Source organism: Plasmodium relictum (assembly GCF_900005765.1).
Source record: "Plasmodium relictum strain SGS1 genome assembly, chromosome: 13".
Taxonomy (NCBI): Eukaryota; Apicomplexa; class Aconoidasida; order Haemosporida; family Plasmodiidae; genus Plasmodium; species Plasmodium relictum.
Genome location: NC_041691.1, coordinates 1,155,617 through 1,182,378, shown reverse-complemented (window position 1 = coordinate 1,182,378; position 26,762 = coordinate 1,155,617). Strand labels below are relative to the sequence as shown.

General features: G+C 18.8%; 9 protein-coding genes and 1 non-coding gene across 10 annotated transcripts; 2 read left to right on the top strand and 8 right to left on the bottom strand.

Moving 5' to 3' along the window:
• Positions 1-291: 291 nt before the first annotated feature.
• On the bottom strand, positions 292-3,030 carry PRELSG_1330500 (conserved Plasmodium protein, unknown function; the record flags this gene model as incomplete). The annotated part of the gene is made up of 1 exon (XM_028678837.1): positions 292-3,030. The coding sequence occupies one exon, from the start codon at positions 3,028-3,030 to the stop codon at positions 292-294; it is 2,739 nt and encodes a 912-aa protein (XP_028535943.1).
• Positions 3,031-3,834: 804 nt separating this feature from the next.
• On the bottom strand, positions 3,835-6,117 carry PANK (pantothenate kinase, putative; the record flags this gene model as incomplete). The annotated part of the gene is made up of 3 exons (XM_028678836.1): positions 3,835-3,930; positions 4,313-4,547; positions 4,652-6,117. 3 exons carry the CDS (start codon positions 6,115-6,117, stop codon positions 3,835-3,837), a joined length of 1,797 nt encoding a protein of 598 aa, XP_028535942.1.
• Positions 6,118-8,501: 2,384 nt separating this feature from the next.
• Positions 8,502-11,501, top strand: P113 (surface protein P113, putative; the record flags this gene model as incomplete). Its single annotated transcript, XM_028678835.1, has 2 exons — positions 8,502-8,611; positions 8,738-11,501. The coding sequence occupies 2 exons, from the start codon at positions 8,502-8,504 to the stop codon at positions 11,499-11,501; spliced, it is 2,874 nt and encodes a 957-aa protein (XP_028535941.1).
• Positions 11,502-12,777: 1,276 nt separating this feature from the next.
• On the bottom strand, positions 12,778-13,871 carry PRELSG_1330200 (dynein-associated protein, putative; the record flags this gene model as incomplete). Its single annotated transcript, XM_028678833.1, has 4 exons — positions 12,778-12,867; positions 12,954-13,128; positions 13,294-13,385; positions 13,455-13,871. 4 exons carry the CDS (start codon positions 13,869-13,871, stop codon positions 12,778-12,780), a joined length of 774 nt encoding a protein of 257 aa, XP_028535940.1.
• A 331-nt stretch (positions 13,872-14,202) lies between these two features.
• Positions 14,203-15,534, bottom strand: PRELSG_1330100 (mannose-1-phosphate guanyltransferase, putative; the record flags this gene model as incomplete). Its single annotated transcript, XM_028678832.1, has 2 exons — positions 14,203-15,018; positions 15,136-15,534. 2 exons carry the CDS (start codon positions 15,532-15,534, stop codon positions 14,203-14,205), a joined length of 1,215 nt encoding a protein of 404 aa, XP_028535939.1.
• A 467-nt stretch (positions 15,535-16,001) lies between these two features.
• Positions 16,002-17,016, bottom strand: PRELSG_1330000 (conserved Plasmodium protein, unknown function; the record flags this gene model as incomplete). The annotated part of the gene is made up of 4 exons (XM_028678831.1): positions 16,002-16,045; positions 16,153-16,387; positions 16,624-16,717; positions 16,865-17,016. The coding sequence occupies 4 exons, from the start codon at positions 17,014-17,016 to the stop codon at positions 16,002-16,004; spliced, it is 525 nt and encodes a 174-aa protein (XP_028535938.1).
• Positions 17,017-18,241: 1,225 nt separating this feature from the next.
• Positions 18,242-21,049, top strand: PRELSG_1329900 (conserved Plasmodium protein, unknown function; the record flags this gene model as incomplete). Its single annotated transcript, XM_028678830.1, has 1 exon — positions 18,242-21,049. The coding sequence occupies one exon, from the start codon at positions 18,242-18,244 to the stop codon at positions 21,047-21,049; it is 2,808 nt and encodes a 935-aa protein (XP_028535937.1).
• A 426-nt stretch (positions 21,050-21,475) lies between these two features.
• Positions 21,476-21,583, bottom strand: PRELSG_1329800. Its single transcript, XR_003699290.1, has one exon. It is a non-coding gene; the product is annotated as a C/D small nucleolar RNA (small nucleolar RNA).
• A 334-nt stretch (positions 21,584-21,917) lies between these two features.
• On the bottom strand, positions 21,918-22,523 carry PRELSG_1329700 (40S ribosomal protein S25, putative; the record flags this gene model as incomplete). The annotated part of the gene is made up of 3 exons (XM_028678829.1): positions 21,918-22,160; positions 22,297-22,370; position 22,523. Coding segments are annotated over 3 exons (318 nt in total).
• A 626-nt stretch (positions 22,524-23,149) lies between these two features.
• On the bottom strand, positions 23,150-26,358 carry PRELSG_1329600 (conserved Plasmodium protein, unknown function; the record flags this gene model as incomplete). Its single annotated transcript, XM_028678828.1, has 6 exons — positions 23,150-24,600; positions 24,740-25,480; positions 25,579-25,667; positions 25,757-25,807; positions 26,108-26,164; positions 26,261-26,358. 6 exons carry the CDS (start codon positions 26,356-26,358, stop codon positions 23,150-23,152), a joined length of 2,487 nt encoding a protein of 828 aa, XP_028535935.1.
• Positions 26,359-26,762: the final 404 nt, after the last annotated feature.

The following is a 26,762-nucleotide window of genomic DNA, read 5'->3' as shown; positions in this document are numbered from 1 at the left end:
AAATTAACTTATTCATAAATGTATATGTATACATAGTTTCATTTTTTTTCAAAAGGAATGAAAAAAAAAAAGAATTGTTTATAATATTTTTATATTTTTTTAAAAACATTGCCTTATTCGATGACATATGTAGGGTATTTATTAATTCTCTTTCATTTTATATATATTTCATCTTAATTATATTTTTATTTTTTTTTTTCATTAATTTATTTTAAAACATAATTAAAAAAGAAAAAAAAATTAGTGATATCAATTTCATTATTATTATTATAATTATTATATTCACAAATTTTATATTTCTTTAAATTGCTCTGTTCTATGCTTATGATGAAATTTAATTAAAATTAAAGAAACAAACAAGGATATAACATAAACAAAATCAAAATGATATTTTAACTTAAATAAATTTAATAAATTATTATTAAAAAATATATAAAGCATTTTAATCTTCTCTTTAATTGGTAAATAATCAAATAATTGTATACAATAAGCAGAAAAATATAAATCCATTATCTCGCACATTAACAGGATAGCTAAATTAGAATATAAAGATGATTTTGTTGAATATCTTAATTTTATGATCTTTTCCATAAATGTTTTTAAATTAGTAAAAATAAAACATAATAATAATATAGATGTTATAGAAATAACATAATTATCTAAATTAATATTTATGTTAACTATATGAAGAACATTTTTCAATTCATTTATGATTGAAATATTCATATTTTTTGCATAAAATAGCATTAACACATGTCCATTACTATAAGTGGAAATAAATCTATAGTGAATTTCTATCATATATATAATGTAGCATGTTTTTATAATTTTATATAAACATAATATCGACATGATTATTCCTAATAAATACAATAATATACCAAAAAAAGTAGTACTGTGATTCACTCGTATTTGTTCTTTTATAACTTCATCTAATAAAAAGTATAATTTCTTCACCATATATTCTAAAGCTTTTATATCTTGAATTAATATTTCCTTTTTTTTTTTATTAATATTTCTTTTTTTTCCCATAAAAAATTCCTTCACACTATGAAAAGTTTTATAAGGTTTATGAAAACTATTGAAAAGAAATGCAGAAATATAATTTTTATTTAAATTCACATTTTCTTTATTTGTAACATTATGGGGCAAAGTATCATAATTCTGAAATATCTTTTTAAAAGAATAAACAGTATATTTATAAAAAAAGGATTTATTTTTTCCTGCTCCAGAATCATTTTCCTCTTTTGTGCCACTTTTTTCATCAAAATTATCTTTGGTTTTAAAAAAAATAAATTTTCTTTTATAATTTACATGTTTATTTTCGAATAAATTATCTGATTTAACATTTCTTTTAAATAAGGAGTTACTACTACTAATACTTTTCTCAAATGGTGTTGTTATTTTATTATTAGAATTTTCTTTTGTGCTCATTATTATTCTATCAATGTATGTTTCATTAAATTCATCGTTTTTTTCTATTAATTTTGATTCCTTTTTTTCTATCATTTCAATTTCTTTCATATCATATATATCTTCATTTATATTAAATAAATTATCAAAATTCTTTTCTTTTTTCATAAATGTTTCATATATATCCTTGTAAATAGATTTATGACTATCCAAATATAAGTTACATTTTTTAAACCTATTAAAACATGCATATTCAGATTTTTCTTTTCTTTTTTTATCATCATACTCAAAATTATTTTCATTTTGGATAATTTCATGATTCAAACTATCATTATTATTATACAATGATTCTTCCTGACATGTATTATAATTTAAATTATTTTGTAAATTATCAAAAGGACTAATATTATGTGTGAAACGACCGTAGCAATGGTCTATACTATTATTATGCATATCATTAGTATTATGAATATTACATATATTAATATTTTCATTAAAATTTAAATTATTATTTGTATTCATTTTATATTTATCCTTATGTGTAATGTTATCTGTGTAAGTAGCTAAATCTTCAAATTCTATTTCCTCTTTGTAATTATTATTTGCATTCGTATAAATATCTCCCTTATTGTTAAAGGTAGGTTCATTCATATTTTTAAAATAACTATTAATTAAATGAGGGTTTTCATATAATAACAACATTTTTTTCTTTGATGATAATTCATCTGTTATGAATTTAATTTTTTTTTCAATTATTTTAACTTTATTAATGGTAACAAAAAAAAAAAAATTACTTATATTTGTATACGGGGAATATAAACTAGTAAAAGCTGAAAGTGCACTAACTATAGTCATTCCTGTAACAGATATATAAATAAGTAAATTTTTCATTATTTTAATAAATGGTGAATTATTTGTTTTTTCATTATTTATATCGTATTCTTCATTTAACTCTTTATTTATTTTATTGAATTTTTCTTGTAAAATAGTTCCTATATTATACATATCTGATTTCTCATAAACATCACTGTTGTTTTTTAATGTAATCATTGATATTTTATAAAAGGTAAACCAAATAATAGGTAAGAAAAAAAGACATCCTATAAAAAATTTAAGAATTTTTTGCTTATTTCGCTTTTTTATTTTCCTATTATAATTTTTCATTTTTGAGATTAAGTCTTCACTAATGTAAACTAATCTTCTCATAAAATTTTTTTTATCTTCTTCAAGTTCATTAATTTTTTTATGCTTCATTTTAGTTAAAATAGTGTAAAAATATTTAAATTTGAATAAACTCCTTGAAACTTTTTCATCTTCATACGTAATATATGTATATATTAAGCTAACAGGAATAATTAAATAAATAAATAAAATCAAAAGAGTTATATCAATATACCATATAAATAACTTTAATGTAGTAGTTATAAAGCCTAATATCTCAAATAAGATCATAGATAACAATGATAGACAGAGAACAAAAGAAAAACAAAAAATTACTTTTACTAAACTGAAGCTATTTTCAAAATCCTTAAATAAGTAATTTTCAAAAAATAATGATCCTAATAATGATAAAATTAAATGATAAATACATAAAAATATTATAGTGAAGTTAATCATATTTACCCTACTTTTTCTAAATAATATTATTTGTTTTCCCTTTGTATTTATGTACTTATTTATGTAAAATGAGTTAGCTCTTTTTGTTAATTTCTTATATATTTCATTTATATTATTATTTCAACCAATATAAAAGTATATTTTAATAAGTATATATATTTTCGTAAACCTTTATACATATATATTTTTTTAATTTAGGTTAAGATAAATAATTAAATATATGTTCTAATTTTCTTCTACCATTCTTAATATTTTTTCCTACTTTTAAATTATCTTTTTATTCTTCATTTTTATTAATTTAAAAATTGTCGTAATTCATTAATGTAAATTATAAAAAAAGTTAATATTTATAAATTAGTAAAAAGATATCATTTCTATTTATGTTTAAAATTAAAATTTTATTATTTATCTTTAAAAAAGGAAGAAAAAAAAAAAAAAAAAATTCAAAGGTGCAAAATATATAATATATGAAATTATGTATATGATTAGAAAGAAAAAAAAATTAAAAAATATTAAAAAAAGAAAAAAAAAAAATTTAATATATCAAAGAAATTTGCACATTTAAGTACGTAAATAAAAAAAATTATTTATTTTTTTATTTGATAATTATAAAAGGTAAATTATTTTTAAGCAAAAAAAAAAAAAAAAAATACTATAACTTCATAATTTAAAATTATATAATTTTTTGAATCATAAAATTTATGTTAAAAAAATTAAATAACAAAAAAAAGTTAAATAGTTATATATGTTAAAAATTCTTTAATATATATACATACTTAAATGCACATAAAACAAAAAGATAAATTATGAAAAAAAACATCCAATAGCGCCTAAATAACCATCATGTTTAAGGAATAAAACCTCAGGCAAATAATTGTCATTCACATTTTTATTTTTATCCTAAAAAAAAAAAAAGTTTTAATATTTATTAAAATATGACGAATTTTAATTAATTACAATGTAATAACAAAAAATTTATACAGTTAAAAATTGAAAAAATGAAATTTTTAACGCTTTAAAAAAAAAAAAAAAACTTAATATTCATAACTATTTTAATCAATATATTAAAAATGAAAGGAAATATATTATAAAATGTGTATATAAATAGGTAACTAAATAATGTAATTTTTTATGTATCAATATATTCCTGTTTTTATATATATTTCAATATATTTGCATATATTTATCAATATTTCTTCATATGTGTATGCATTTATGTATATTTAAATATACAGAAAAATCACATAATGGTAATAAAAACATATGCAGCTTTTTTTCTTACACAATCACAAGAAAGACAAGTATTTAGATGCTTATTAGAATAATGCAAATTTTTTAATATATTTTCTTCTTTTTCATATGTAGCTGTAAATATATTTTCCATAACTTTTTCATTTACTAAATTACCTGACTTGCTTATTTTGGAATGATAATTAAGGTAGTGATAATACACACCATTTGATAATGACTTCATAATATATTCATAATTACTTATATATTTACCAGAGCAAAAAATTCTGCAAAAAGAAAAAAAAAATGACATTTCTAGTAATTAATATTTTCTATGTACATAAATATATATTTATTTATTGTGTTTATTAATTTTTTTAAAAAATTTTACCTTCGTACATTATGAATTTTGGCAAATAAATATAAAAAGTTTCCAATATTATGTGAAACCAATAAAACTAAACTTTTAGCTATATGCTGATTAAATTCATTGCTTTTGCAACTTTTGTTTTTCTTATAAATATGACTGATATATCCAAAAATACTTCCCAAAGCTTGCTCACTTAAACTACTATCAGGTGTATCTTCCCATAAATTATTGACTTTTAAGTCTAATTCCGATATTCCTTTTTCAGCTATCTTTATTAATTCATCAAAAGTAATTTTTCCAAATATCATTTGTGCTAATCCCATAAATGTTCCTCCACCAATTGCTGTTCCTCCTATTCTTTTATAATTTCCGAAATCCTCTGATTTTAAAATAGAAACTCCTGATCCTATATTTGCAATTATAAAAGGATGCAAAGGAGGTTTAATTTTTACTGAAACTTCAGTTTTAAATAAAAAATCATATCTTACCATTGAATTCTTTACATTAAATAAAACGTGAATTCCATTTACAATACATTTCATTTCATCTCTTCTAGAGCACTCTAAAATAGGTTCTCCATTAAAGATTATATGTTCACTATTGTTATCACTATCATTAATATTATCAGTTTTATTAAGAATAATATAATTATTATTACTTCTTACATTATTATCATTATAAATGCTATGAAAATTATTCTTAGAATACTCCTTTTCTAAATTATTTTTTACATCTTTTTTAATATCATTCAAGTAGTCATTATGCTCATTATTTTTTTTTTGTTTATAATTTTCAATTTCTATATTGCCTATTTTATCTTTATTTGATTTAGATAAATATATTTTAACTGATTCACATTTTATTCCATTAAGAATTTTCTTGTTAAATATATTTTTTTCATTATCATAATTATTTAAATAAACTTCTACATGTAATGTTGAGGATTTTTCACAGTAATATTTTTTTGATATATATAACTTACTATTAGAAAATGTTATTTCCTTAATTATTTTATGAAGTATTATTTTTTCTATTATAGTATAATAATATTTATGGGACCCTCCACCTGTTAATATTATTTTATTTTTAATTAAGTCATTTTTAAGTAAAAAGTTCATTGCTTCTTCTAGTTCATGAATCTTGAAGAATTTAAAAAATATATATTTATTTATCCCAATTTTTATTTGTAAATTTTTATTGTAAGTACTTTCATTTTCATCATATACACATCTATCATTTGAATAAACTATTTTTATTAATGTTCCTCCTATATCCATTGAGCAAGTGTTATTAATATCGTTATTAAAATTTATGTATTCATATATATTTTTTCTATTACTTTTCAAAAATTCTTTTAAACTATTACATTTCTTCATATTTTCATTTTCCTTCTCCTTCAAAGATCTACAATTTGAGTTATTTGAAATATTATCATTAATTACTTTTATTCCTTTATTATTGCTTTCTGAATTATTAAAATAATTCATTTTTTATTTTTTTTTTTATTTTTATAATTAAAATATTTTATCCTATAAAGATATTAATAAATTTATTTTTTGTAATATTATTATTCGTTGCCCTTGTTTCTTCATAATATTTGTTCTTTTTTATTTTTTCCTTATTTTTCAATTTAAAGAAAATAAATTACAAAGATAGATGAAAAAAAAAAAAGATAGAAAAAATAAAATAAATAACTGAAAAATATATCTCATCATTATTAAAGTATTTTTCTTTGAGCATATTTAATTTTTTAAATATATACAACGAAAAATTCAAATATCATATTAAAACAGAATTTTGATCTCATCTTTAAAATTCCTACTTTGTATTTTCCACATAAAACAAATGCTTTTTATTTCTCATTATTTGAAAGTTAATTTACAACAAAAAAAAAATATATGAAAAATTTGAAAAAATAAAACTTTAGAGAAATCTTAACATTTCTATCATTTAAAATAGTAATTAAAATTTTAAAATGCTCTTTTTTTTTTTTTTTTTCAATATCTATAATATACTTCAATATTTTAATAAATAATATTCTTATCAAATATATATATATTTTTCATTTTAATTTATAATGTAGTTTTTCTAAATTAAAAAAAAAAAAAAATAACAGTAAGAAATATACGATAGATATTATTTGCTGATAATTATTTTTATAAATTTAAGAAATAATTTTCTAAGCACATGGAATCAATTTGATGAACTTATTTAAAATTATATTCATTATATATTTGGATGTACTAACTACTTATATCACATTTCTATTATTAATTTTATTATAAAGTTTTAAAAACAATAAGAATATTTTAAAAATAAAATCTACAACTTATTCAAATGAGTTTTATAAATGTGTCATTTTTATTAAAAAAAAAAGTAAAAAAATATTGTCATTCAATCATTATTTAAGTATCATCGTAATATTTATTAAATGATACTTCATTTTTTGTACATATTTTGTAGTTTCCTGTTCTATTGAAGTTATATATGTAGGAGATTTTATCTTTTTTCTTTTTTATTAGTGAATTACCCAAAAAGATAAAAAAATTTATGCTTACACAACTAATTTTAATTCCCTTTTTCTACTTAGAATACGAATATTTTTCTATAAAACATAGGAATATTTTACAAAAATATAAATATACGATATCCAATAAAATTAAAATAAATGAACCCTACTAACGAAAAAGATGTAGTGAATTTTTTAAATTCATTAAAATAAATGTTTCATTTAATATAATTTTAATTGTATTTTTTTTAAAGAAATGATTATTTATATTTCATATATAATTAAAATAATATTTGCATAATTTTATGTATATTAATATTAATTTCTTTAATATTTTACCTTTTTTCTGAAAAAAATTGTGATAGTTTATATACTTTTGTAATAATTCAAAAAACAACAAAACATATTACATGCACGATTTTTAATAAATTAATTATAAAATCTAAGATATTTTTTTTTATTTTAAATTTAAAATTTTATTTTTTTGTAGAAATAGGCAAAGAATATATTTCTGATAAATTTTTATATAAATAAAAACACGCATGTGCTTTAAGATACTTTTATGATAATTACATATAAAAGTTATTGAATGTATTAAAATTATGATATTTCTGAAATGAAAAACTAATTTGAAATAAGGAAAAATACTAAAATATATAAAAAGTAATAATATAGGAAATATTTGATTTTCAAAAAAATTTTTAATAAATATATGTATATTGGCAGAATGTATAAAAATTACAAATAAAAATATTTCTATATTGATAATATCTAGAAAGTTTTCATTAAAATCAACAAAAATATTTAAAAAAAAAGATTTCTTTATATTTTCACTTATTTATATGCATGCATGAATGCATGTACTTTATACTTCTTAATAAAGATGAAAATAATCTAGAGTAAAATTTTTCTTATCTGACGTTGCTAAAATTTTATTAAAATTAAGTAAAAAATAAAAGGGATTAAATATATATAAACTTATTTATTTATCATATTATAAGTGCGATTTTGTGATTTCATTTAATAAAAATATGTTCCTTATAGGTACTAATATGAGTTTTTAATTTTTTAATAATTTTTAATTAAACTATTTTTAATTATTTAATAGATAAATATAAAAAAGGAAAAAAAATAATTAAAAGATGTAACTTTTTTTTTATATATTTTAAAATTTTTTGTTATATAATACCATTTACAAGGATATATTGTTTTATAGTATTTAGAATTTTCTATATTTATTATTTTATTTTGAAATTTAAGATCTTTTAAATTTTTTTTTTTTTATTATTATACGCAATCATTTTATTATAGCTAATTTGCTATAATTCTTTATATGTTGGTGCTTTATATTTTAGTAATAGAATGAAAATTATTTTTTTTTGTTTTAATATTTTATTGGCAATTTTTATATCTTCTATAAATTGCCTTGTATACATTGATGTAATTAAATTTGGAGAAGAAAATTCTTTGAAGTAAAAAAAAAAAAAAACGATTTACATAAATGAATGATAATTTTATTATTATAAATAATTCTGAAGAATGGAAAAAATATATATATATTGATAATAAACATTTTTTTTTTTTTTTCTTTCTATTAGTTGCTCAGTTGGGCATTTGTACATCTTACACTGTGAAGTACAATGCATGAATGAACAAAGTCAAGTTATACATAAAAATTGCTTAGAGGAGATAGAAAAAAAATGTTCTGGTAGCAAATGCTTATATTATTTTGATTATAAAAATAAAAAAAAAAATTCTCTGTCTTTGAGAAATAAAAATAGTATAGAAATTGATGAATGCGTAGATTCCAATATAAACGAAGTGAAAACGTCAACTACGTGCTTAATAGGTACTTCATTTTTATTAGAGGAACTTTATGTTCAATATTCTTTTTTTATAAAAAATAAAAATAATGATCCAGTTGTATGTAAAAACGGTATCATAAATGTAAAAAGTGCTACTCTACATTCCCCTTTTTGTGAAATAAAACTAAAAGATATTTCTAGCCATATACGAAAAAAATGTGATGGCAAAAAAGAATGTATTATAAACCCATTTGAATTACCAGAATCGGTACAAAGTGAAGATAACTCTTGTTATATCAACAATTCTTACGTTTCATTGAGTGTAGTATGCAACAGAGAAATAGAAGATGGAAATGAAAGAGAAGAAGAAGAAGTGGAAGTAGAAGGAGAAGAAGAAGAAGTGGAAGTAGAAGGAGAAGAAGAAGAAGGAGAAGGAAAAGGAGAAGAAAGAGAAGAAGGAGAAGGAGAAGGAGAAGATGAAAAAGAGAAAGAAAAAGAAAAAGAGAATGAAGATGATTCAAATGAAGTTGAACAGAAAAATAAAAATGAAGACGAAAGTGAATGTGAAGATGAAAATGAGAAAGCTAATAAAGAATTTTTATTATATTTAAATAACAAAAAAGTAATGAAAGCATATTTTAATATTAAATGTAATTTGGTGAAGAAAAAAAACAATTTATCAATTAAAATAAAGAAGGAATTCTCAAAAAAGAATATTATTTTTAAAAAACTAGCAGATGCTATTTATGGTATTATCGATAAAAAATATGAATCTTCTGATATTCAAGATTTATTGGAAGATAAATACAACGAAAATAAAAGAAGTGCAAATCACTCACTTTATTTTGATTTCCTTGTTGATACTCTTAAAATAAAAGACTCCAATAGTTCTAATTTAAATACTATAAAACTGAAGCTTTTATACCACTTGAAATTAAATTTGCGTAAACTAGAAAAAGTAGAAAGCAAAATTAATGAACTAAGGAAAAAGTACATTTATGTATGTAATGAAGCAGAATCGTATGCACTAAAAATAGTTGATGAAGATTCAGATGATATATTAAATTATGGAGTTTTTCCTCATAATAATGGTATGATTTCTTCTGAAATTTTCTTTAAATATACTCCTGATTTCAGTTCATTGAATTTTGAAGAAATGGATGAAAAAAAAAAATTAAGTGAAGAAGAATTGAGAGAGTTAAAAGAGTTAGAAAAATTAGAAATAGAAGAAAAAAAAATTAAAATAAAGGAATTAAGAAATAAAATATTACAAAGGTTAAAAGCATTATACATAGGAAAAAATGAAACTTTTGATACTCAAGCAAGATGTATTAAAGCATATTGCTATAAAAATCAATTAAATCTTAAAAATTTGAAAGTTATCTTAAAAGATAATTATTATTCTTCAAAAAAAAATATGGGTAATGTACTTGTAAATATTGTTCACCATTTGAATACAGTTGGAGATAATAAAAATGCATGGAGTAGTATGAGAATAATAAATAAGCTTAAGGTATTGTTATATCAAGGTTATAAACTAGTAAAGGAAAAAGAAATAGAAATTAATAAAGAAAAAGAAAAGTATGCCATACTATATGATATAGCACGAAGTAATAATTTAGATGGCATTTTTATTGAAAAAGAAAAAATAATTAATAAAAATCTTGATTTGATTACACCAGAAGATAAACAAGATGATGAAGTTTTTGGAAGCCAATCAAGTACTTTTGAATTCTTAAATAAAATAGATGAATCCTCTGAAGAAAAAGAAGCAAAGGAGGATGGAAATGACTCAATAAAAGACAAAGAAAAAGATGAAACAGATGGAGAAGATAAAGAAAATGAAACCGATGAAAAAGGTAATGAAGAAATGATTGAAGATGAAAAAGAAGATAAGGAAGAAATTATTGAAGATGGAAAAGAAGATAAGGAAGAAATTATTGAAGATGGAAAAGAAGATATTGAAGAAAGTGAAACAGATGAAGATAATGAAGAAATAATTGAAGACGAAAAAGAAGATATTGAAGAAAGTGAAACCGATGAAAAAGATAATGAAGAATTTATTGAAGACGAAAAAGAAGATATTGAAGAAAGTAAAACAGATGAAGATAATGAAGAAATAATTGAAGACGAAAAAGAAGATAATGAAGAAATTATTGAAGATGAAAAAGAAGATAATGAAGAAATGAGTGAAGAAGAAAAAGAAGATAATGAAGAAATGGCTGAAGATGAAATAGAAGATATTGAAGAAAGTGAAACAGATGAAGAAAATAATGAAGAAATTATTGAAGATGAAAAGGAAGATAAGAAAGAAAATGAAACCGATGAAAAAGATAATGAAGAATTTATTGAAGATGAAAAAGAAGATATTGAAGAAAGTAAAACCGATGAAAAAGATAATGAAGAAATTATTGAAGATGAAAAAAAAGATAAGAAAGAAAATGAAATCGATGAAAAAGGTAATGAAGAAATGATTGAAGATGAAAAAGAAAAGAAAGAAAATGAAACCGGTGAAAAAGATAATGAAGAAATGATTGAAGATGAAAAAGAAGATTAGAAGCAAGAAGAACTTTCAAGTGAACAACAAGAATTAATGGATGGATATTTACTTAATGAATTAGACAAATTAAAAAACAATGAAAATGAAAAAAGACTTCAAAANAAACCGATGAAAAAGATAATGAAGAAATGATTGAAGATGAAAAAGAAGATATTGAAGAAAGTAAAACCGATGAAAAAGATAATGAAGAAATGATTGAAGATGAAAAAGAAGATATTGAAGAAAGTAAAACCGATGAAAAAGATAATGAAGAAATGATTGAAGATGAAAAAGAAGATAAGAAAGAAAATGAAACCGATGAAAAAGATAATGAAGAAATTATTGAAGATGAAAAAGAAGATAAGAAAGAAAATGAAACCGATGAAAAAGATAATGAAGAAATGATTGAAGGTGAAATAGAAAGTGAGAAGCAAGAAGAACTTTCAAGTGAACAACAAGAATTAATGGATGGATATTTACTTAATGAATTAGACAAATTAAAAAACAATGAAAATGAAAAAAGACTTCAAAATGAAACAGATGATGAAAATTTAGATGATGATAAATATCTAAATAATGAAATTTTAAATTATATAAATGAAATAATAGATGATAAAAATGAACAAAATAACGATGAAAATAAAAAAGGAGAAATAGTTGATAATGTTACTATTAAAGGTGAAGATGAGCCTATAGGACTCATTAATTCCATTGAAAAGGAAGATATAGATGACGATTTAAAAGATATTTTTAAAATTATTAAACAAGAAGATGAAGATAATGAAAATTTGGATGATTTAATTAAAATTATTAAAAAAGAAAGTGGAGACGATAACACTGATGGAGATGATAACACTGATGGAGATGATAACACTGATGGAGATGATAACACTGATGGAGATGATAACAATGATGGAGATGATAACAATGATGGAGATGATAACAATGATAAAGAGATATATACAGAACTAGGGGAAGAACATATAACTGAAGAAAATATTAAAGGTGATGATAGTGGAGGTTCATTTTTCTTAACTATAAGCAATAGCCTCCTTATTGTTTTAGTTGTTCTCTTAATAGAAATGTTTTAATTGTAGATTTTTTTATTATAGGTCGTAAGAATTTTTTTTATTTTTCACAAGATATTTAAATTTTTTTTATGTACTTATTTTTAAAATTTAAAAAACTTTTTATTTTTCGGAATATTGAAAATTTTTCAATTATATAAGCAAATTTCATTTATACAGTAAAAAAATTAAAAAAAAAAAATTGATTTTATATTTATTTTTTTTTTTTATAACTGTAATATTCTTGTAAATTCATCCTTTTTTCTTTGATTATTCTTTTTCAACTTGTCTATTTTATTTTGATATACTATATTTACCTATAAAAATAAAAAATAAAAATTTAATATATTTCTATGATAAATTTTCTTTTCTCTTTCTTTTTTTTATTAATGAAGCTTAATACTTCAGATAGTTCCTTTTTTGCATTTATGGTTTCACTTTCAATCATTTCTTCGGTACTTATTATTTTCATTTTCAATGAATTAATTGCATTTCTTTTTATTTCTATTTCATTACCTAAATTATTTAATATTTCGTTCTGTTTTATTTGTTTCTTTATATTAAATGTTAAAGATGATCTGAAAAGGTTAAAAAATGCGAAGTAAAAAAACATAAATAAGAAAAAATTTTTTTATTACGAACTAATATATTTTATTATATATTGTTATTTCATTTATTTCATATTCATTTCTTTTACAAAAAAATTTTCATAAAATTTTTAATTTTTTTGAAATATTTTATACTTGACTAATTTATGATATTGATTTAGCAACATAACATTATAATTGAACAATTGTTTTAAAATGAATCCTCTTTGGAAGCACATAACTGAAACCTATATATATATATATATATTAAATTCATAATTCATTTTAATAATTTTTTAAAATTAATAAATAAAAACCTGTCTGCATAATTCCATAAAAATATTTAATAGATCATTTAAAAAATCTTCTTTTATTACAAAATTTTCTGCATACATATTAGCAATAACCTCATAAATTTTTTTAATGCATATTAATGTATCTTCTTTATTTGCAACTCTAGAAACATAGGAGATACTCTCTACATTTTTTATTTTTGTACTTTTGCTAGGGAAAAAATGATAAATAGGATCATTGAAGAAAATATTTTTACTATCGTTTTTATATGGTACATTGGATTTTAAATTCTTTCTTATTTCTTCAATAACTCTTACAATATTTTTATCTTTTGTATTTTTTTCATCCTTTAAATTTTTATTTTTTTCTTCCTCATTTTCTACAATTATAGAGACATCATACTTTAAATATTTATCATATTTAACTAAGTAATCCCTCATTTTATCGTTAATCATAAAATAAAATCTTATTGTTTCAATAAAAAAAAAATGAAAATTTACTATTGTATCAAAAAAAAAAAAATTTTTTTTTATAGCGCATTTTCAAAATATAAAAAAAAAAAAAATATATACACACAAAAAAGAAACATTTTCCATAAAAATTTACTAAACATTAATAGGAAAAAAAAAATTAGACAAAATTTTTCCATGATAAAAAAATATAATATATATTAAAATTGTATTAGCTTTAAATTTTTTTTTTTTTTTACATTTTTAAGCTAGTTTTCTTTTACATTCTATTTTCTTATTCTTTTATAGTTTATCATATCTTTTACATTATTATTGCACCTTTTTCATATATAGAATCATTAACCTCTTTAAATGGAAGAATAAAAGTATTGTTCAAAGAAATTTCTGATTTTAAAATAACACCTTCTCCCAAAACACTTAATCCTTCAATACGTGACCATTTGCCTACATGAGACTTTGATCCAATTATAGATTTTTCAATATATGAGTAGGAATTGATTGTAGAGTTACTCATAACACAAGAATTTTTTATTCGACAACCTTCTCCTACTGTCACATTATCACCTAATACGACATTATCTCCCAGTACACAATTCTTTTTAATTTCTGTTTTGGATGATATTAATACATTTCCTTCAATTTTTGTATGAAGTAAAAAGTCGTTGAAAAAATTATCTTTGTTTTCAATAAATTTATTTAATTCTTCAGCATTTTCAAAAGTTATATATAAATTTTTTTTGTTACAGTTTTTTAATTCAGTTTCTTCTTTTATATTATAGCATATACACAAATAATCGTGTAAATTTTTTTTTTCTTCTAAATCTTTTAAATATAATTCTTGACCTCTTAAGAAATCTAAAGGTCTACCAATATCTGCCCAAAATTTATTTAATTTGTAAAAGTATAAGATACCCTCATCTGCTAGCTTTGGAAATATTTCTTTTTCCAATGAAGTATGTTTTTTAGGAATTAGATTTAAAATGTTTTTGTTTAATATATAAATTCCTGCATTTATCAAACTTGATTTAGGAACTACTGGTTTTTCTTCAAATTTTGTAATTTTTTTATCCTCAGTTATTACAACACCATATGACTTAGGATTCTCAACTTCTTTTACCTTAAAAAAAAAAAAATATATATATGTGTATATATATAGGTATTAATTACCAACCTTTTTTTATATAAAATTTTTATTTATTTTTTTCTTTTTTTATGTTATTTTTTTTAATTTTACTAATATTGTCAACTGCGAGTTATTTTGTTTATGAAAAGTCATCATCTCTTTAAGTGGAAATGAACAAATAATATCTGAATTGAAAACAAAAAAATCATCATATTTATTTAAATAATTTTCAGCAAGTTTTATAGGCCCTCCAGTTCCCAATGGTTCTTCTTCAATCGAGTAAGAAATTTTAACCTTATATTTTGTTTCTAGTTCTTTTATAAAATTTATTATATCTGTGGGCTTAAAAGCAATTGCTAAAATTATTTCTGTAATTCCACATTTTGTTAAGTTAAAAATCTGATGTTCTAAAATTGGTTTATTGCAAAAATCAATTAAAGGTTTTGGTGTTGTTAAGGTTAACGGCCTTAAACGTGTACCAAATCCTCCTACTAATATTAATGCATTCATATTTAAAAGAAATAAATAAACAAATGCACTTAAATAATATTTAATAAAATATATAAGGAAAAAAATATAATATTAAATTAATTTTTAACTAAAAAAAAAAGAAAATTTATTATCTTAAAATATGAAAACGTAAACACATTTCTATATAGAATTCTGAATTTAATTAATCTTTTTAGAAAAAAATAAAATATATAAAAACAAAAATTTTAGAGTTGTATGTTATAAACTTTCATATAAGGGTAATATTTATTTCCAATATTGTTGCTATTTATTATTAATATATATCTTTGTATTTTTCAATTATTCTTGAAATTAAAATTTTTATTAGTGTTTTTTTTTTTTTATATTGAAATTTTTTATGTATCAACAAAAAAACCTTGATATTTGGGAACAATGTACAAAAAAAAAAAAAAAAAAAAAAAAAAGGGAAAGTAATTAAAAAAAAAAAAAGAATAGCATAATAATATTTAATTAAACATTAAATCAAAATAATTTTGATCTTTTGTGTCATCTAAAAAAAAAAAAAAAGTTGGATATAAAAAAAAATACATATAAATATACAAATGCAATTAGTGCATATTCAAAATTTTATTTATATTTTTTTTTTTATATATTTACCATTTCTCTTGCTTATGTTGGCATTAGTAGATTTATTTGATGTAGTTTCAAATAAAAGCATGTCAATATTACTTTTTGATTTATTAATCTCAATATTATCATTTGTATTTTTTTCTTTTACTCCGGCAATTGCTTTGTCGCTCTTATATGATTTTGTATAATCTCGTCCACTTGAATTTTTTTCGTTTAAATTTCCCTTTTCTTTTCTGTGATCCAGCCAACTTAATCTCAACACCTGTATTTGAACAAAATAAAAAAAAAATGTATATTAAAAATAAATTAGTAATATAGAAAATTGAAAACAAAAAATTAATAATAGGCACATAATAAGAATTAAAAAGAATCTAAGTTATTCTTTTTTTTTTTCTATGAAACCATTAAATATTAATGTATTTAGTAAAATAGATTAAAAAAATAATAATGTAAAAAAAAAAAAAAATTTCAAGTTGTGAAGGAATTTTTTTTATTTACTTTTGCATATATGCAAGAATTCAAACTAGGAATGGAAGAAGAATCATCATTAATATCTACCCACACATGAGTGTTATTATAAAGAATTTTAAATCTAAACTCAAATTATATATGAAATTTATTAGGATAGCAAAAATGTTAATTATATATATGTATATTTTAATAAAGAAACATTAAGCTTTTATATCACAATAAAGTAATATATATATTAAATGATTTAAAAAAAAAAAAAAAAAAAAACCTGAAATGATATGTTCCTATTAACGGAAATTCATTTTTAATATCATATAATGTAATTGCATTTAATGGCTTAGAAATATAAAAGGCATTTTGTGAATTTTTATCTTCTTTATCATTTATAATTTGATAAAATACAATAGTTGTTTTTGACATTTTTTTTCCTTGAAATCTTCGATAATTTACAAAGGATATAGATTATACATATGTTTGATATTTCAATTTTATTTTTTTTTGTGTAATTTGCTTTAGAATTTTAATAAAAATCAAAGGATGAACATTTTTTATTTATATAGATGGAAAATGTAAAATAAAATATTATATATTCTTATTTATAATTTATATCGTTTAAATTCAAACTTATTCTCCTTGAGCATTTTTTTTTTATCAATTTGTATTTTTTACAAATACATATATAAGTCTATTAACGTTGCTTTTGTTTCTACAAGAAAAAAAAAAAAAGAAAAAACATAGAAAAAAATAAATTAAAAATTAAATAAGAAATAAATTATATAGATTAATGTGAAAAAAAAAAAAAAAATGAAATAATAAATTTTTGTTATACTCCTAAAAAAAACGAACTGTATTTCTTTGACTTTTATTAATATACGTTTTGTAACATAGAGGAATTTTATTTTGTCATTTTAATAATTTTAAACAATTTTTATTCTTAATACAATAAAAATTTATTAATATGCTTATTTATATTTAATGTATACTGTTATTTTTAATTTAATATACTCTTTAATAATATATAAAATTAAAGTTCACTTCAAAAAAAATGAAGTAAAAAAAAAAATACATTTTAAATACAATTTATTCGTAAATTTATAATTTAATATTATTCCCTGAAAAAAAAAAAAAAAAATAGAATATAAACTAATTTTTAAGACAATTTTGTATTTTTTTCTATCAAAAAAAAAAAAAAAAAAGAAAAGCTTTAAAGTTATTTTTCTATAATGAAAATACTTCCATTTAAAAAAAATATGCATTTTATTGTTCTAACACATTTAATAAATTTTTCATATTTTAATTGAAAACATAAAAAAAATACAATTGGAGAGCATGCATATTATTTTTCAATACATGCATAGGAATTTTTTTTTTTTTTTTTGTATTTAAATTATTGGAAAAAATGTTATTATGGAACCATTAAAATGGTAATGGTTAAAGATAATTTCAATCTCTATTAAATATTTTAAATGTTTTCACATATAAAAAAATAAAAATAAATACAGTTAAGAACTATGTATTAGGGGAAAAAAAAGAGAAATGCAAATTAAAACATACCCATACACACATAAATAAATATATTCTTAATTGAAGGGTTTTATATAGATTGAATAATATACAATTAAATTATTTATAAAAGAAAAAAAGAATGAAAGATATAAAATTACTAATAGAAAAATTAAGAATAACTAGAGAAAAAGAGTTTGAAAAAGATGTGAAAATACTGTTGGATATGAAGAAACATATTGATCTTTTACATAGTGGTAATAATGATATTGAGAATTCTTTGAAAAATTTTAATAATTCTATAAGATATGTAGAAAAGATTTATTCTGAGCTTAAAAAGAAAACGATTTTTCAGCACAGTTATTATAACAATGTAATAAATAATTACAAAAAAAGCAGTTATTATAATACTGTTATGAATTATAATACAATAAATGATAGAAATGAGAACTTAGTTAACTTTTTTCATATGTATTTGATAAGAAAATATTGTGAGAAAAGCTTTTATGCTTGTTTGCATAATAAATTTACTCGTTCAATAACTTATAATTACTTAGAAAAAAAAGATTTCCATAAATATATAGATTCAGATTTATACTTCTTATATAGTTATATACAAACTTTTTCATATGTTTTACTAAAAAATGAAAATTTAAATATGCATTTAATGAAGTTATGTAGTGAAATGATATCTAGAATTTATGAAGAATTAATTCTTTTAAGAAAAAAAGCAAAATATAGAAATGTACAGTTGTATAATGAGGAAAATTATATTCCACATAATAGCTTAATTAAATATGTTTATTTCATAGTTGAATTTTTAAGTAAAAACAAAAACTACAATTATTTAAATATACTATATGGTGTTTATTCATGTATATATGTATTTTCAAATGTTTATTATACATGCTCATTGTCTTTTAATAATTTGAAAGTAGAAAATTATATAGACAAAAAAAAAAATGATAATAAGAATGATGATGAAGATAATTTTATTTTATATTATAAATACATTAATGAATATTCTGGTTGTGATTTCATGAAATTAAATGAAATGTTGTTATATTTTATATCAAAAGAGAAATTAAAAAGTAATTTTGGCTTTAATGATATTTTAAAAGATTTCAATATAGTGAAATATACTACTATTTTAGAAAGATTGTTTTTCACTGAAATATTTGTAAAAAACAATAATGATTTAATAGATAATGAAAAATTTAAATTTATAAAAATTAATATTTTTAAAAAAATCTGTAGTATTTTTGATAGTTCTCCTTTATATTTTGAGTTTCCTTTAGCAAATGAAAATTTTTGTTATAATTATATTGATGAAAAAGAAAGAAATATATCTGGAAGTAGTAATTTAAAAAAAATCTCAAAAAATGAAAATAAAGAAAAATGTTTGAGTAATAATGAGTTACATCATTATTTTTTTGAGAAAGCTAAATTTAATATAGACAATGTGTTTTTTGAAAAATATCTCAATAATACTATTAAAGGAAATGTACATAACATTGAAAATAAAGGATCTACTTGTGATACAGTTACAAATAATAATATAAATGATAATACTATTAATAATAATAGGGTAAATGATTGGAAGGCAGAAAAGGAATATTTTTTAAAATTATTTAATGATAATTATTTAGACAAAAAACATTATTTAGAATGTATAAATGAATTTTACTATATAGGCATTGATTTTGATAAAACTATTGTCAAAAAAGATTCTTACTCCTTTTTTTTTAAACTTTTAAAAAAGTATTATAATTACAACAAAAAAGAAGAAATTAATTTAACACAAGATGATATATATTTTTTTGACAATATTACAATTGAACAACTAAAAAATAAAAAAGAATTTCCTCCTGAAGAAAGAATTTATCATTTACATAAGATTTCTCAATGGTTTACACTTAAAGAAGAAATGTTTTTAAGTAAATTAAAAGAGAAGAATGATATATCGGAAGTATATTCTGATTCCTATTATTATTTTCTTAAATTAATTGATGATTATAATATGAAATATTCTATTTTGTTATCATATTATGATATTTTTAATGGTGTAAATGTAGATATTATTAACAAAGCAATTAATGAAGCATATGAAGAGTTAGAATTAAATGATTATTTCTTAGAAGTTTTTTTAAATCTAATTCGTTTTAAGCAAAAAAACGCCGAAAACTTTTATTTTGATATAATCACATTAAATTTAAAAAAAGAACTATGTTTGATTCCTCTTAATAATATTTTGACTAAACTAGATAATTTAAGTTATGAAAAAAAATTAGATAATATAAATAATGCAAATAATGCATATGAAGAACATTACAATAGCAAAAATTATGAAAAATCATGTAATCAACTTAATAATAATAATAAAGTAAGCAATTATTATAATTCTTTCAAAAAATATTTTAATATATATTATTCTAAATCGCAAATGTATGATAAAGAAAAAAGAAAATATACTGGAGAATTTAAGCATAATCAACTTAAAATAAAATATAATAAGTACACACAAATGAATAAAGTCGAAAACGTAAGTTTAATTTCTGTTTTTGACAAAACACTAATAAAAAATAAAGTATGCTCATTACTTACAAAGGTAAATCATAAGTTATCATGCTTCATCGGAGATAGTTTACTTGATATTGATGCTATGCTAAGTGCTGATATACCAATTTTAATAGGTAATAGTAAAATTGTTACTATGTTTTGTGAAAAACACAATATTTTAATCAAACCATTAGTATTAGCTGGAGCAAAAATTGAACTTCTTAAATTAAAAAATAAGCACAATAGTTGTATAAGTATGAAAGAGAAGTTTATGTCGATAACAAAAGAAAGAGAGAAACAAATTAATGAGATGTATGATGAAAATCATAAAATTATTTATTCTACTGAAAGTTGGTTGGAGATTGGCATATTTTTATTTGGTAATATTTAATTCATATCTAATAATTAAAAAATATGTAAATATTTATTGTCTTTTTTTATTATATACTCTTTTATATTATTATAACTTTTTATTTTTTTATCTTAATATTATTATAACTTTTTATTTTTTTATCTTAATATTATTAATACATTTTTTTTTTTTACATTCCTGTGAAAATGTTATAATGATTATATAAAATAAATTATTTACATTTTAACATTCTACAATAATTTCTTAAATATTTATATATCACTTATTAAGATGTTATATAATTTATATAATTTAAATTTCTTATTTATTTATTTATTTATTTTTTTTTTTTTTTTGCCTTTTCTCCAAATTTTTTTTTTATATTTACTTCTGAGATATTTAATTTCATTAGTAATATATGTATGTAAATTTTTATGTATTTGTATATATTGTTATTAAATGAAATAATCAGAGTAACTATGACTTAAATGTTAGGTTCAATTTTTTGCAAAAATAAATAAAATGAATATAAGAAGAAATCTTTTATTACATTTTTTTTACTTTTGCTTCACCTTTTTTTTTTTTATCATCATTTTATTTCATTTAGTTGGATATATCCCTTTAAAAAATACATATTTTTTTTCAATTATATTTTTTTATTATAAATATGCTTTTTCCTCATAACATAATATTTATGTTAATCTTATCAGCATTTAAAATATAATTAGTCTGATTAAAAATGGTAGTATTTAGGTTTTTTTTTTTTTTATTTTTTTTTAATAATTACTTAAATTTCACATATGAATACTAATATTTTCACTTAACGAAAAATTAAAATAAAAATAAAGAAAAAAAAATATATATATATATATATATATATATATATATATATATATATATATAAGTATTAAGCAACTTTAGTATATAATTTCTGGCTATGACTCTGTGTACAAACTTCATTAATTAAGTTTTTTTCTGCTAAATGTTTAATAACTGCTCTAGCTACACTTAAATTAACTTTATATTTTTCTGATATAGTTGATGGAGTAATCACTTTCATATTTTTGCAATCTAATATTTTAGAATATAAGCTTTTATCGATAAAAACGGCGTGATTTAATTTTTCTTTATTCTTTCCTTTTCCCCATTTCTACATAAATATATATATAAATATTTTTTTAAATTTAGTTAAATATATATAAAAATAAAACATATATATATTTGTCCTTTTTGTAATATATATTTTTTAATTTTATTTTTTTATTATTTTGCTTTCCTATACATACCTTTTTTTTAGTTCTTCCTGATGCTGCTGCTGCAGCTGCAATTTGTTCTTTCGTTTTTCTTTCTTTAGGTGGCACTAAAAAAAATATATATTTAATTATAATTAAAATAGGAAAAAATATTTTTATTAATTTTTTTCTTTTTTTTTTTTTTCCCTATATTTGTTTTCTGTTTTCTGTTTTCTGTTTTTTTTTTTTTTTTTCTTTAATATGTATTAAAAATTCTTACTTTTAAAAATGATTTAATATAAAAATATAGCAGATATTACTTTATAAAGCTTTTTTTTTTTAATATAAAGGAAAAAATTATATTTTATATATTAATTATACTTCTATTAAGTTTTTTTTTATTTAATTTTATATTATTTTACTTATAATTTTTTTTTTTTTATATTTTTATTTAAAAAAAAATTAATGTATGCACATTTTTTTTTTTTTTTTGAGAGATATAAGTGGTTTTTGAATATTCATAATTTTTTTTTTCAAAAATTTGAAAAAATAAATAATTTTTAATGTAGATTAAATAAGTAATATTGTTATAAAAAAAGAAAAATGTATAAGAATAAAAGGAATTAAAAAAATATATCTAATAAAACAAAATAAACTGATTAAAAAAAAAAAACCCAAAACATATGTATATTTATTAGAATATGATAGTTATATATAGAGATAAATAAAAAAAATAAAAAGAGAATAAACGAAAAATAAAAAATTTACTTAAGTAGAAAGTAAGATTAAAGTACAAAATAATATAACTATAAATAAAATTTAATAATCTCTGGGGGAAAACAAAAGATCAAATAAAAAATAATACAGAAAAAAAAAAAAATTAGTATAAAATTTTAATATACAATTTTTAAGATATAACTTTTTTATGTTTTTGAAAAAGTATAAATTCATTAAAAACAAAGTTTTTTAAAGAATTTCTTTTTAATGCAGTTAGAATTAAATAAATCCAAATATCTCTATGAATATATTCTGTTCTATTTTTTATTTTAATTTTCCTATTTTCGTCATATCTGAAATATATCAATAATTTCTCTTTTTTAATTAATTCAAATAAATTTGTTAAATTAGTACACAACAACTCTTTGGTATTATAAAGAAGATTTTTATTTTTCTTTGAATTATTCAAGCTAACATCGCTTTCATATATAATTAAGTTATCATATATTTTTTTTTCTTTTTCATCATGAAAATCACAATTGAGCTTTTTATATTTTTCTAAGTATATGTTATATAGTGCTAGAATATTCCAAAATAATTTTCTGAATAAATAAATAAAAAAAAAATCATAAAAATAAGTTTTTTTTAAAATTTTAATTTGATCTACATCATTTGTTAAATAATAAATAAAATTTTTATTATGTAATTTTTCAAGTTCTTCCTTGCTATATTTTAAGTTTAAGTAGTTGATGGTAAAGTCAGATTCATATTTCCTTTCTTCATATTCAAAATCTTTAGTTGCAGAAAAGTTTATGTTAGAATTACACTTTTTAAACATATTGTTGTATAACTTTTTCTTTTTTTTTAATATTAATTTAAATAATTTATGTTCTTCATATTTTAAACTTTCTTCTTTTTCTATTTCAATTGTTTCTTTTCCTTTTATATTTAAGTTTTTATCTCTAAAATTACTTTCTTTCTTTTTGATACTTTTATTCTTACTAAAATTTTTTTCAACCATTTCATTCATATTATTATCAGTTTTTTTTTCGATTTTTTTATTTATCTGATTACAATTAAATATCTTCTTATTTCTTGGATTTAACTTAAACACATCTTCTATTTTTTCATGAGTCTTGTTTTCAATGATAAAGTTACCACTCCTGCTCAAATAATTTCCTTCATAATTTTCTTCTTTTGCATTTTCGTTACTAAATTCGGAATTATTAAATTTGCTAATATTTTTAATAACAGTGTCATAATTTTTTTTTAATTTTTCAATATCATTAATATTCTGATTGAAAAATAAATTTAAATTGGATAAGACGGAATTCATTATATCATACATATTTTTTTGTATAAATATATAGTTTCTTAGTAAATCACTATTTATATATTTATATGTGTTGTTATTATATATATTTTGTTTTTTCTTTTTTCTTTCTTCTTCATATTTTTTAAAAATATCAGAAGGATTTAGATTATTAACATTGCATTTACACCTTAATTTCTTTTCTTTGTAATATAATAAGTTCCTACCATCTAGTAAATCATTTTCACTATTATTTGTAAAATCTATATTTTTTTTGTTTCCTCTATTAATTTCTTCATATATATCAATTAAATCATAAAATTCTTTTTCTATGAAAGATAAAAAAAAGAAAAAAAAAAAAATTTCTCTTACAGAAATAGTGAAATAGAATACTATAAAATATCATTATAAAATTATATAAACAAATAAAAAAAGAGCATTTGTTATAATTTTATGTTTTATTCTTACTATAATAATAATTATAGTATCTTTCAATTAAATAAGAAATATAAATTAATTCATTTAATTTAAAATAAACGACTAAATTAAATGATTTTAGATATTTCTTTTTTTTACATTTTTTTTGCTTATTATTCAGAACTTTACGTAATAATAAATTATAATAACTTTTTCTGTTTTCTTCATTTTTATAACCGTTTGACTCATTCAAATTTTCACTTTCATTTTTTTCGCATTTTTTATAATTATCTTCAGGAATACACTCATTTTTTCTATTTAGAGAATACTTCCTCATTATAACACTATCATATTTCCCAGAATTTTTTTTACATATATTACCTAATTGAATAAATGATTTTTTATTACCCTTTTTCATGCCTTCATCTAATTCTATGTTTTCTTCTTCATATAATTTTTTTTCTTTTACTATTTTTTCTTTATGATTCTCATTATTATCAAAATTTTCTTTAATCCCTGTAAAAGGATTATTGCTATTTTTATATTCCCCTTCATTTTTATGTTCTAATATTAATTCATTATCATAATTAGCTTCTAATTTGCCACTTTCATCATAAAAGTTGAATATTAATTCTTCAGAAATATATCTTTTCAATTCGTTTTCCTTTTTATTATTACTATCTTTTTCATATTGTCTTTTTAACTTATCATTTTCTTTTTTTTGTTCTTTTTCATTTAAATCTTTTTCTGTTTTCAATTTTTTTTCATAATCATTTAAATAATTCCATTTTCCTAAAATATAAAAAATGAACTTGTTAATTTTATAAATTAAAAAAAGAAAAAAAAAAATATTCAAAGATTTATAAGGAATTTTTAAGTGTTATAATAACCTATATAAATAACAATAGGTATATAAAAGCATCTCTTTTTTTTTTTAGAAATTAACGAAATTAAATCATCTGCATTAATTTTATTATTTCTACAAATATATTGCAATTTTTTTTTTATATTAAATATATGTTTTATATTTTATTTTTTATTCTTTATCTCGTATTTCATTTTTAGTACTTTGTATTTTTATTAATGATAAATTCTTCAAACATACAATTAATAGTATCCCTTCGTAAAAATTAAAATATACAATATATATATATATATATATTATATAATTAATTTAATTAAACATGAACTTACTCATTTATAGGTATTCCATTTGATTTACAGTATTTTATCAAGTCATTCTTATCTAAATAATTACTATACCTTTTATTTAAGGAAAAATAAAAGATATACATAGTTAATAAAGAATATTTAAATAATATCTAGAACTTTTTTATATTATTATGACAATTATTTCTTATAATTATTCTATCTTTAAAACTAATATAATAATTTTTTTTTTTTTAATATCTTTAATACTTTTTTACAATTCTTATAAATTCTTCACAGTCACTTCTAGATATTTTACATTTATCCCTTTATATAGAAAATGAAAAATTATATTTTGCTTGTTATTAAAAAATAAATAAATTGTAACAATTTAAAAAAGTTTCAAATATTTATATATCTTACTGTACTATTTTTTGTTCTTTTAAACGAATATTATCTAATATCTTTTTTTTTTCTCCCACTATATAGGAGTTTTTTTTTTTTATTCCATTTCGATGCATCTTCCACTTTTAATATTTGTAAATAATTATCATTGTTTTTTTTTTTATAATAATTTTTCTAATGATATTCAAAATATTTAAAATAAAATTAATAATCAAATATATTCATTTAAACTTTTTTTTTTTTATTCTATTGAGCAGTTAAATAGATAAAAAATAAAATGTCTTTTTTTTCTAATCTCTCAAATGCACATAAAAATTAAAAAAAAAAATTATATAACATAAAAAAAAGGATAAATAAATTAAAAATTAAAAGAATAGTAATAAAAAAAAAAAAAAGTTTTACAAACATATACTTATTTATTTAAAATATATTTAATAAAAATAAATAACAAACATAAAAAGGCATTAAAAATTATTCATTATTTTACTTTATTTTTTTTTTTTTCTATCTTATTTCATAT